This window comes from Diabrotica virgifera, chromosome 2, assembly GCF_917563875.1.
Source record: "Diabrotica virgifera virgifera chromosome 2, PGI_DIABVI_V3a".
NCBI lineage: Eukaryota > Metazoa > Arthropoda > Insecta > Coleoptera > Chrysomelidae > Diabrotica > Diabrotica virgifera.
Genome location: NC_065444.1, coordinates 129,544,797 through 129,558,452, shown reverse-complemented (window position 1 = coordinate 129,558,452; position 13,656 = coordinate 129,544,797). Strand labels below are relative to the sequence as shown.

At 32.9% G+C, this 13,656-nt stretch overlaps 1 protein-coding gene across 2 annotated transcripts in view; it reads right to left on the bottom strand.

The window, feature by feature from the left end:
• LOC114337173 (RNA polymerase II-associated protein 1) overlaps positions 1–13,656 on the bottom strand; it is a 114,236-nt gene that overhangs the window by 78,297 nt on the left and 22,283 nt on the right. For both annotated transcript variants that reach the window (XM_028287572.2, XM_028287573.2), the window contains exon 5: positions 10,367–10,498. In XM_028287572.2, the coding sequence (XP_028143373.1) occupies positions 10,367–10,498 (132 nt within the window). The remainder of the gene's footprint in view (positions 1–10,366; positions 10,499–13,656) is intronic.

Here is a 13,656-nt window from a genome sequence, read left to right as displayed (position 1 = left end):
CCAAATAAAAATTCACCGCAATTAAATTCTGCATAGAGACGTGTTTTTTCCGATTTACTTCGACGAAAACTTTCCCCGGAAAAAGCGGGGTTTTCCAACAAAATCTTTAATTTTCAACTAAACTTTTAGATAAGTAGTTGTTAATCAATAATTAAATAACTTGGTAACGTAAAAGCCCTTTCCGTATATATTATAATTCCAGAAGCCGATGGAAATTGAATGAACAGTTTAGCAACAATTGAAATGTTAATTAAAAATTTACGGTCGCTATAATAACGACAATAATTATGATGCATAAGAATAACTATGATTTTTTCATAAAAAGACACTATACCTATCTAATGTACTTTACAGAATTGAAATTGGACTATTTAAGCGGCCTCAGGAATATTTTAAAATTATAAACAATTTTTTGGCTTATAAACAAATAGAATATTAATCTCGGGAAATATTAAACTAAATTAAATCTTGAAAACGGCATTCGAAAGACAGCGGCAGGACGCTTCTTTTAAAAGAAAAAACGTTTAATTACGACGAGTGGTGCCTGAGATACAACCGGTCAAACTTGACCTAAATTTACGGCAAAGATATAAACAATAGGATCATAATTTTCAAACCATCACCTTTTTATTTTTGTCCTCTTTCTCCACACCAATTTTCATATCTTTAAAATCCTCATAACATATATTATTATAATAAAAACTATCGAAAATATGTGTGAAAATTGGCAAAAATAGCAAAATTCCAATCAAAAATTAGGTTGGAGAAAATGTAACCCTCAAAGTTCAAAATCGGTATACGTTAAAAAAATGCATTTTCTCGGCTTTCCATGGAGCAATTTCCTTCATTCTTTTTTTGTTCCCAAGTAACTCGAGTAGAGCCATCGAACTAACGCATTATTAAATGTCAAACTTGCTTTTGTGTTGTTATAATAAATTAATTTATTTATTATAACACAATATTTTAATTTGTTTAAATAAAAATTGTTTAAATAATTATACAGCTTTCAAATGAGAATATTTATGTTTTTAACTTTAAAAGGTACACTTGTAGTAAGTTTATCTAAAAAAAACTACAAGTGGAAAAAATATGTAATTTTCTGTTCTTATAAATAAATTAATCTATTATTACAAAACAAAAGCAAGTTTGACATTTAATAATGCGTTAGTTCGATGGCTCTACTCGAGTTATTAGGGAACAAAAAAAGAATGAAGGAAATTGCTCCATGGGAAGCCGAGAAAATGCATTTTGTTAACGTATACCGATTTTGAACTTTGAGGGTTACATTTTCTCCAACCTAATTTTTGATTGAAATTTTGCTATTTTTGGCAATTTTCACACGTATTATCGATAGTTTTTATTATAATAATATATGTTATGAGGATTTTAAAGATATGAAAATTGGTGTGGAGAAAGAGGACAAAAATAAAAAGGTGATGGTTTGAAAATTATGATCCTATTGTTTATATCTTTGCCGTAAATTCCGGTGAACTTTGACCGGTTGTATCTCAGGAACCACTCGTCATAATTAAACGTTTTTTCTTTTAAAAGAAGCGTCCGCTGTCTTTCGAATGCCGTTTTCACGATTTAATTTAGTTTAATATTTCCCGAGATATTCTATTTGTTTATAAACCAAAAATTAAAATATTCCTGAGGCCGCTTAAATAGTCCAATTTCAATTCTGTAAAGTACATTAGATAGGTATAGTGTCTTTTTATGAAAAAATCATAGTTATTCTTATGCATCATAATTATTGTCGTTATTATAGCGACCGTAAATTTTTAATTAACATTTTAATTGTTGCTAAACTGTTCATTCAATTTCCATAGACTTCTGGAATTATAATATATATGGAAAGGGCTTTTACGTTACCAAGTTATTTAATTATTTATTAACAACTACTTATCTAAAAGTTTAGTTGAAAATTAAAGATTTTGTTGGAAAAACCTGCTTTTTCCGGGGAGAGTTTTCGTCGAAGTAAATCGGAAAAAACACGTCTCTATGCAGAATTTAATTGCGGTGAATTTTTATTTGGGTGTTTTTGGTCTAAAGTTAAAATCTTTGGAGTTATAGAGCAAAAATTGAAAAAAACACGATTTTCGGGCGCCATTTTGTTTATAAAAAAAGTAGCGCACTATCTGCGGACTTTGCATATCTATATTATTAATACATACAATAATAAGATTCGATTCCAGCAATAAAATTGCTGGTAAATAACTTTTCCTTGTATTTTGCTAATTAGCCCAGAGTACAGGGCTAGTTGTTAAAGTACCTAACTTTTTTATTATCCCACATAAGCGAATGAATCAAAAACAGAATGTTAAGAAAACCTGAGGCTATAGTTGGGTTTTAATTTCAGTATTTTATAAATGCTAGGGTATTCCACAGGGTTTCCCGAACGTTTAGAAAAAAATACAGTTAGATTGGTACACCCGGTATACAATGACAATTTCCTGTCTAGCAACAATATTATTACGGAGATATTGTTAAAGAATAAGGTTATAACATATTAAAAAAATCACTTAAATAGGACAACAGGTTTAGGAAATACGAGCCCTCAAAAATGACTCATTTTTTGGGGGTGCCCGTTTTTTGTGCAGGTGAGTGTAGATTTCCACAAAGCGTTTTGGGTCGGTAGAACTAGATAGTGTACTTGAAGCAATAAATAAAAGTTGAAATGCCATTATTCGAGATTAGTATACATATACAATATTTAGAGAAATGCGACGAACGTAATAAAAGTTACACAAAAACAGTAACGAAATAAAAATTCAAAGATGTGTCAAAGAGGGTGACACACTATCACCAAAGCTTTTTATAACTGCCCTAGAACATGCTTTTAAAAGCCTTGATTGGGATCATAAAGGGATAAGTGTCGACGAGGAAAGACTGCACCACCTGAGTTATATTTATGGCATAGTTTTGATAGTAGATAACCTAGGAAGTAGAAATACGAAGTAGAACTTATTGATAAATACAAATACCTTGGATACTAAATTAGAACAGGCAAGGCAACCAAACAGGTGAGGTATCAAAAACAATAACACATGGATAGGTAGCATACGGAGCCCTAAAAAAGTATTTAAAGACGGCGACATACCGATTAATCTGAAGCGGAAAGTCTTCGATCAGTGTGTTCTGCCAGCAATGACCTACGTTGCGGAAACACAACCCATAACAAAAAACAATGCTTCTAAACTAAGAATAGCACTAAAAAGGATGGATGATGTTTGATGTTTAATTTTTTTTATTTATTTATTGACGGGATACCATCCAATTAAATATATACATAAGATATATACAGCCATATAGTCGAAGCAATAAAGCACTGAACCTCCGAAAAAAAAGGACAAGACGGATCTTAATAATTCTTTTTGCATTCGATTCGTGAATAATCTAATTCTAACGACGAATATGACACCTTAAGTAATTTCCGGAGTACCTGGTGCACAGGGTACCTACTGTTTACCTCGTCTTGTGGAGTTTTCGGCAAAAAATTTATTAAAAAATTACTCAAAAATAATTACTCGGGTGTTTTTGGGGTCGCTAACGACGAATATGACATCGGAAGCGATCTCCGGTATACCTGGTGCCCAGGGTACCTACTTCTTATGGAGTTTTCGTCAAATTCATTAAAAAATTAGCCAAAAATAATTACTCGGGGTTTGTTGGGTCGCTGACGACGAATATGACATCGGAAGTGCTCTATGGAATACTTGGTACCCAGGATACCTACTGTTTACCTCGTTTTCTGGAGTTTTTGGCAAATTCATTAAAAAATTATATAAAATTCATTACTTAGGGGTTTTTTAGGGTCTCTGACGACGAATATGACATCGGAAGTGATCTCCGGTGTACCTGGTGCCCAGGGTACCTACTGTTTATCTCGTAAATAATGATGTTTGACTAATTTTTTAATGAATTTGACGAAAACTCCAGAAAACGAGGTAAACACTAGGTACCCTGGGTATCAGGTACTCCGTAGATCACTTCCGATGTCATATTCGTCGTCAGCGACCCAAAAACCCCCCGAGTAATGATTTTTGGCTAATTTTTTAATGAATTTGCCGAAAACTCCATAAGAAGTAGGTAAACCTGGGCACCAGGTATTCCCGAGATCGCTTCCGATGTCATATTCGTCGTTAGCGACCCCAAAAAATCCCCGAGTAATTATTTTTGACTAATTCTTTAATAATTTTTTTGCCGAAAACTCTACAAGAGAGCTAAACAGTAGGTACTCTGGGCATCAAGTACTCCGAAAATCACTTCCGATGTCATATTCGTCGTTAGCAGCCCCAAAAACCTCCGAGTAATTATTTTTGACTAATTTTTTAATGAATTTTAATGACGAGGTAAACAGTAGGTAGCCTTGGCAACAGGTACTCCGGATATCACTTTTGACGTCATATTCGTTTTCAGCGACCCTAAAAACGCCCGAGTAACAAAATTGAACTCATTTCCGCCGATAATTGACGAGTTCTGAATTTTTTTATTGTCTGTTTGAGATGCACTTTAAGAATGCATTTTTTGTATGCAGTTTTTCAATATTATATCATGGCTCCGGTTCACAAAGCTTCCTAGCGCATTCACGAATCGAATGCAGAAAGAATTACAGTAGACTCGCGGTTATCCGAGTCTCGGTTATCCGAGTCCCTCGGTTAACCGATGCAAAAGTCATAGCTGGTGAGTTACAACTTTCAACCTTGGCGCAACATCGCCTCCTCAAAAAGAGGAATGAAGCTTACGCAGTAATATTGATAAGGTAAATGTTTTTATCTTTTATAGAGAGTACTGTATTAGTTTTGTCACTAGAATATCCACAGATATGGTTATTTACGTGTTTTTCTATCAACTCAACCAATCTCAGTGTTAACCGAGTTTTTCCGTATCCGAGGTAGTCACGGTCCCAGTCTACTGTATTAAGATCCGTCTTGTCCTTTTTTTCGGAGGTACGGCCGATTTTAGTGTTTTATTGCTTCGTCTAATATAGAAAAAAAATATTAAAATAGTATAAAGCATATAACAAATATAAATCACCTACATTACAAAAAAAAAAAAAAAATTATATACTGTCTACAAATATTTTCCGAAGCGCACAGCATCAAATCGAAATCTATTTTATTTCCATTTAGAATTATTCTACTCAGTGGAGAATGCCTACCAAAGTTGCAGCGATGAAATTTAATTGCAAAATTTTGAGATGATCTAGTGACTCTAGAGTCTAGAGGGAACATTAAAATCAATTAGAGACAGTAGATCATTGCAATTTATTTTTGAATTCGATATATAGAAACAAAATATCAGCATAAATCCGACTGGAAGATAGCTTAGGAAAGTTTAATGTATTTCTAATTTCTGAGTAGGAATGGTCACTTAACGGTTTGTGTAATTCAAAACTTAAATATCTAATGAATTTATTTTGAACTTTTTCAAGCTTGGCTATATGGACTTCATAAGTGGGTGACCAAACAACTGAGCAATACTCAAGAACAGATCTAACTAGGGAAATGTAAATCAGTCTGATGGAATTAATATCATGCAAACATCTGGGGGTTCTGTTAATGAAGCCTAACATTTTAAATGCCTGGTTATTCACATAATCAAAATGAGCACAAAAAGGACATCGCACACATCTTATGGAAAATATAATGTCACTCAAATTCAATAAAATTTATACGAATAGATTCGTTTTAAATTAACGGTCAAGTCTTATCATTGCGCCAACTCTATATTTTCAATAATAAGAGCAGAAATTGATATACATAAATCTGAAATCAAATGGGTACCTACATAAGTTAGAGAGAGAAAAAATATTTTAAAATACCCAAATTGTCGGTACTCCATAAATCAGCGGATTAGTTTCACTAATCCGCTTAGGCCCAGCGGGGTTTAAGCTCTTTTGAATAGCAGCCAGAGCAATAGTGATTGTAACTGACACTTTTACTGACTCCAAAAATGTGATTTCGATAAACTTTAATTGCAATTTGCGCCGTAATTAATCATAATTAAGAGTTGGCGCAATGATAAGATTTGACCGTTAATTTAAAACGAATCTATTCGTATAAACTTTATTGAATTTGAGTGACATTATATTTTCCATAAGATGTGTGCGATGCCCTTTAGTTTGGTATCTAATTGAACTCCTAGATATCTCACAGTTGATACAGCCTTCAGTGGTTCTTCAGCTAATTTGTAATTATAAAAGAGGTTGTTAATTCTTCTACAGAAACTAATAAAGTGACATTTTCCAACATTAATGCTCATTTGGTTCCAATTGCACCATGCCGTAATTTTTTTAATATCAATTTGAAGTTTTTCACAATCTGAGACGGATTCGATAATTGTATAGATTTTAAATCGTAGACCAAAAGCAGAAACTTACGAGTTAATTTGAGAATTAATGTGACTAACAAATATATTAAAAAGGAAAGGCCCTAAGTGGCTTCCTTGTGGAACACCCATTTCCAGATATAAATTTCACTAAATTGAAAGTGTTTAATCTTAACAAATTGTATTTTGCTAGTTAGGTAACTACACAACCAGTTATACAGATTGCCTGTAAATACAATAGCTTTAAGCTTGTTACACAACAATTTATTATTCACGCTGTCAAATGCTTTGGAGAAATCTGTATAAATAGCATCTACCTGTAGTCTCCTTTCCAGAGCATCAGATATGTATTGTGTGAAAAGTAAAAGATTTGTCGAAGTGGATCTACCTGAAAGAAAACCATGTTGCTCTTCAATTAGTACATGCATAAAGGTATTTTAATAGAGTCGCATATTATATTCTCTAGAATTTTTGGAATAGAAGAAAGAATGCTTATTGATCTGTAGTTAGCTATATTACTCCTGTCACCTGATTTATGAATAGGGACAATAAAACTAGATTTCCACAAACTTGGACAAGTACCTGAATCAAGTGAAAGAGAAAACAGAAAATATAAGGGACGGGTACATTTTTTTAATAGTATGGGTGGAATTCCATCTGGTCCAGAGCCTTTATAAATGTCTAAATTGGCTAATTTTTGAAATATGATTTCAATAGATACATTACAAGAATTTAGACACACTGTTTCCTCTAAAATGATAGATGATAGAAGTAACAAAAAAAAAGAAGATCATAAACGAGGACCTACGAAACAGAACCAGAGTTACATATGTTGTGGAAAGAGTACACGCAAGTCAACTAAATGGACAAAACAACAAATAAACGAAACAGGAGGACACCACCTACACGAAGACAAGATGATCTGCGAAAGATGACGAAAAATTGGGTCCATACTGCACAAGACCGTGCACTCTGGATACAAACGGGGGTGGCCTATGTCCTGAAATGCACTTAAAATGGACCGATGATGATATCTTTATACAGAGTGATTAATTAAGAATGTCCAATCTCTGAGTTATAGATGATAGATACCTCAAAATATTAAGATGTAACCCATATCACCTAAATAAAATATGGCTCGTTACTGAGTTACAGGGTGTTTTATTTAACATTATAATAAATATTTTTATCCATTACTTTAAAACTATTTGAAATATCCTTGTGACACTTGGTAGAAAGTGGGTACTGTACATCCTACGAAATTATGATAAACAAACGTTTCTGGCTACTGTGAATGGTTGACCCTTCCCAAATTCTACGTCACTGGCGGAATTGCTATTTTAGCGCAATATTTAGATTCTCCATTACTTTCTATGTAAATAATATACTCTTCATTAGCAACGATAAAGGCATTAGTTTTCGACATATTTGAAGTTTAAAATGAAACGGCATAGGTAGATATTTTGATTTAATGTGTCGTGCCCCTTCATCTTTACCTTCAAATATCTCGAAAGCTAACGATGTTATCGTTACGAATGAAAAGTATATTATTTACGTGGAAAGTATTGGAGAATCTAATGTATTGGAGAATCTTACGTAAAAAGTATTGGAGAATCTAAAAATTATACTAAAATAGCAATTCCGTCAGTGGCGTAGAATTTGGGAAGGGTCAACCGTTCATTTTCCCCTGTCGTACGCCTCTGGTAGTAGCGAGAAACGTTTATAAACACAATTTAGTAGGGTGCACAGTACCTACACGTATTGGCAAGTATGATAAGGATATCTCAAATGCTTTTAAAGTACTGGGTACAAATAGGCCATCTTTAAATTTTTAAATCAAACATCCTGTAACTCAGTAAGGAGCCACATTTTATTTAAGTGATTTGGGTTAAATATTAACTATTTGTAGATAGTGTACACACTACTAAATTATGTTAAACCATGCTACTACCAGAGGCGCACGAAAGGGAAAATTGAATGTTTGACCCTTCCCACATTCTACACCACTGGCAGAATTACTACTTTAGCGCAATTTTTCGAATCTCCAATACTTTTTATGTAAATAATATACTCTTCATTCGTAATAATAAAATCATTAGCTTTCGAGATATTCGAAGTTGCATAGCACAAAATAGTTGTGCTGTCTCATTTTCAACTTCAAATATATTAGACTAAGAGCCGCTATAGATGAAATTTCTTAATCATTTTAGGCACGATGGGACCCTATAACTTAAATAGTAGAACCTAAAAGAAAACGTTTGAACACTGTGCCGTCACTTTTCAGTGGCGCATCAAACTTTCCACTTATGGACGGGATAAATAAATTAAAAGTTACTCTCCCTTACTAACAGAATTAATTTTTTTATTTTTTTAAGTTCTATGTGATTAACACATAGGATTCAGCGTAATTTTAACCCACCACCCCCTTCCCCCTGCCCCCACCATCAAAAACTTCATTTTTCGTTTTTTTTTTGGTGGGATGCAATCAATTTTAAAATTTCAAAAAATTCACACGCATAGCTGAGGCTTTTATAAAACATGCCTATTTTTTATAGACCCATAGGTAGAGTGTACATAACCTCAAAAAATTAAAATAATTTTTTTTTTCAAAAAAGCGTATAACTTTTTTTGAGGAATAGCTGCAGATCTAATTTTTTCTTAATTTTGTGTGTTTTATCAAACACTATATTTTTAATTTTTTTCAGATTTCTCCGTAAAGCTCCCCACCTTCAAAAATCCGAAAAACTGTTTTTTGGGGGGTTTTGGGGGATTTTCCCTATTTTATAGACTTCATATTATATCAAATCAATTTTGTTTTTATAGGTTATATATAACTTGAAGTAACTGAGTCCTTTAGAATATTTAAAAATCAGAAAAACATATTCAAACCCCCCAAAACCCCCTTAAAAAACAGTTTTTTGGATTTTTGAAGGTGACCAGCGTTACAGAAAAATCTGAAAAAAATTATAAATATAGTGTTTGATAAAATACACAAGACTATGAAAAAATTAGATCTGCAGCTATCCCCAAAAAAAAGTTATATACTTTTTTTAAAATTTTTTTGAGGTTATGTACACTCAACCTACAGGTCTATAAAAAATAGACGTATTTTATAAAAGCCTTAACTATGCGTGTGAATTTTTTGAAATTTTAAAATTGATTGCATCCCACCAAAAAAAAAATAAAATCAAAAAATAAAGTTTTTGATGGTGGGGGCAGGGAGAAGGGGATGGTGGGTTAAAATTACGATGAATCTTATGTCTTAATCACATAGAACTTAAAAAAATGAAAAAAATTAAATTCTGGTGGAAAGTTTGATGCGCCACTGTAGATGCATGTGCCACTGAAAAGTGACGGCACAGTGCTCAAACGTTTTCTTTTAGGTTCTACTATTTAAGTTATAGGGTCCCGTCGTGCCTAAAATGATTAAGAAATTTCACCTATAACGGCTCTTAGTCTTATCTTGAAAACTAATGACTTTATGACTATTAATGAAGAGTAGGTATATTAGAAGTAAAAAGTATTGGAGAATCTAAACATTGTGCTAAAATAGCAAATTCATCCAGTGGCGTAGAATTCGGGAAGGGTCAACGATTCCCTGTCGTACGCCTCTTTTAGTGGTGAGAAAGGTTCACTATTATCTGTCGTACGCCTCTGGTATTAGTGAGAAACGTTTATCATAATTTCGTAGGGTGTATAGTACCTACACTTTCTGCCAAGTATGACGTGGATATTTCAAATAGTTTTAAAGTACTGGGTAAAAATAGTTGTTAAATTTTTAAATAAAACACCCTGTAACTCAGCAACGAGCCACATTTTATTCAAGTGATTTGGTTTAAATCTCAATATTTTGAGGTCTGGAGTCTACAACTCAGAGATTGGACATTCTTAATGAATCACCCTATATACAAAAATCTCGTTTCACGATGTTTGTCCACATCGTTACAAAATATATCATTGAACAACATTTTAAATCAAAATTTCAATCGACTCGAAAAGAAACATACTTTATCAAATCCATACTAAAAGTACTAACCTGGAAAGTTGAATCAGTTCTTGTAAAGTGTATCCTGGTCTTCCTGGTTCTTCTCCGTGATGATACAAAATTCGATCCTTTTCTGTAATCTCCGATTGAGAATAAGGCAAAATCCAACCTCCAGAATCGAATCTAAAATCAATTTAAAATACTAGAGAGAAAACAGATGAGAAAAAGCCTACGTGTTACAGATCTACGGTCATATTGAACATATCATATCGTCGTCGTCGCGGGAAAAATCAGTCCAAAATAACAGATCTCAGAAAACGAACATTTAGTGACTCCTGCCTGACAACAAAATGGTACGTTCGTTAAACATAGCTGAAAGTGGGAGATTTCCATTTACTGCGCTAACAATGAAGTGGGAACGCACATACAACCGGTCTGGAGCGTCAGTGTGAGTGAGAGGTCCGTCGTATGACGATTGCGCATCATGAGCGTGGTGATTTTCACACTTCCAGCTATTTTTGGTGAACTGTAATTTTGGATTTATGCATATTCAGTGATTTGCATATTCAGCAGTCGCGTATGGAAGCGAAACATGGACGCTAACAAAAAGAGAAGTTAATAAATTGCTGGTGTGGGAACGTAAAATCCTTCGAATGATATATGGCCCTTGCAGAGACAGCGTGACAAACGAATGGAGGCGCAGATACAATAACGAGCTAGAGTCTCTATTCGGAAAAGAAAATCTAGTCAGATATATAAAGGCCAATAGACTCAGATGGGCAGGGCATGTGATACGCAGTAACGACAATCGCCTTATAAACAATGTGTTCTGGGAAAGGCCAGATGGAAGAAGGTCTGTAGGGCGGCCTAGAAAAAGGTGGAAAGATGCAGTCAAAGAAGATCTAGAGAAAATGGGAGTGCGACAATGGGAATTAGTGGCACAGGACCGACAAACATGGAAGGAAATAGTAAACGCGGCAAAGACTCTCGAAGAGTTGTAGCGCCATTGATGATGATGGTATTCAGTGATTTAGGCAACCATCTCTACGTACTTTCTAGGACTTTGTTATTTCTACCAGACTATGACAATTGATATTGTGAATCGATCAGGACACTTAAGGGCACCCAAAGTCCCATTTAACGACAATGTTAACATTATGTCATATAGCTCTGTAACCAAAGCACTTAGAGACCTAATTTTTGTTTTATTTTGAAACTACATGTATTGTTTAGTCCCGCGTAGATTTTTGTAAAGTTAGAGCGAAAGAAACATTTATTTAAAAATTTTAAAAATACTCTTACAAAAAAAAACCCTCTGAGTATGGTTAGACTGACCTCTAACGGGGAACGATGTAATTAGTGAAATGAATGTCGACAACGAAGCAAGTAATCTGTTAACGGAGGTACTCAGTACTAAACGGCGACGATAGAAAAATATTCCAACAATGCATCGCAGATTACCCATATGAAACGCTGTCAATTTGTACTCTAATAAATACAGAGTATGATGGTATAAAACAAAATAAAAAAATATGAAAAAAAGTTTTTAGGAAACGCTTTTCTTTAGTTCCGGGTGACTAAAATTATAAATATTAAAAAATCAACTAAAAAGCAAAAAATAAAAAAAATTGAAAAAATCCAACACATTCGTCAAAGAAAAGCGTGGGGCGTCTTCATCGAATAAACGGTTTTCGCCCCACGCTTTTCTTTAACGAATGTGTTGGATTTTTTCAATTTTTTTTATTTTTTGCTTTTTAGTTGATTTTTTAATATTTATAATTTTAGTCACCCGGAACTAAAGAAAAGCGTTTCCTAAAAACTTTTTTTCATATTTTTTTATTTTTTACTTTTTAGTCTTACACTTTTCAAACATTAAAATATATCGTCATGTTTATTAAAATATGTATATAAAACATATGATATACAAACATAAAAAGTAGTCGGAATCGGCAAAAAATTTGAAACTTCATTGTTTATTTGTGAAGCATAACGTAAACAATTAACGTAAAAAGTGAAATTATGTATAGTTCATATCATTAGCTACAATCCGTAAAAATTTCAAATTTCTAGATTATAAAAAACAAGAGAATTAAAGCATTTTCCATTAAAATCGTTTTTTTTTAACAATTATTAAACATAAACAATTTTTTTTTATTGACTATTCGTGTATTGTTCCCGCGAATGCATATGTCTGCAAATTGTCATTCATTTGCATTGATGAAAAGGTAGGCAAATTGACCTCTAAAGATTTGACGCAAACTATTGAACTAAAGAAAAGCGTTTAAAAAAAGAAGAAGGTGTGTAATTTATTAAATTTAAATTAAAATACATTTTACTGCTGTCATAAACCAGACAAAAATGTTTATATCACAAATAATCATTGCCTTTCGCTTAAATTGAATGTTAAATCTTCCAAGAGGCAGGTGGCTGGCGGGAGCTGGCTTGAATATTTAATTTAATCGAAAAGCAATGTTTATTTCTGTAATACACATTTTTTCTGTTTACGGGCAACTGTAAAATGTATTCTGAGTTAAATAAATTACATACATTCTTCTTTTTGTCAAATAATTTAATTAAAAAATTATTTTTGGACACCCTGTACAAATAATTATATAAATTTTTACATTACTGAATAAAGAATTGAATAGCCTTTCAAATGAGCTATCGCATGTCCCCTATTCTCATTTAAAAAAATCATCGATTACGTCATCGCGCCCAGATGGATGACGTCACTAGTATGACATATATGCCAAAATATCGTAATTTCAAAATAAAAATCGACCTCTTTCGAGATTTTTCCTTAAAGTCGCCTTTTTACGAAATAACGAATTTATTCCTTTCATTTGCATCGTACTGTATAAACAAACATACGAGTGTTCAAAATTTAAAACTTTATTGTTTATTTATGACGCATAACGTAAAAAATTAACGTAAAAAGTGAAATTATGTATAGGCTATATCATTAGCTACAATCCGTAAAAGTTTCAAGTTTCTACATTGTAAAAAACAAGAGAATTTAGGCATTTTTCCATTAAAATCGTTTTTTTTATTTAAACAATTAATAAACATAAACAAAAAATTTTTTTGTCTATTCGTGTATTGTTCCCGCGAATGCATATGTCTGCAAATTTTCATTCATTTGAATGGAAGAAAAGGTAGTCAAATTAACATCCAAAAATTTGACGCAATCTATTGAACTAAATAAAAGCGTTTAAAAATCATCGATTACGTCATCGCGCCCAGAAGGATGACCTCACTAGTATGACATATATGCCAAAATATCGTAATTTAAAAATAAAATCGACCTCTTTCGGGATTTTTCCTTAACCCTGGATTGCTAC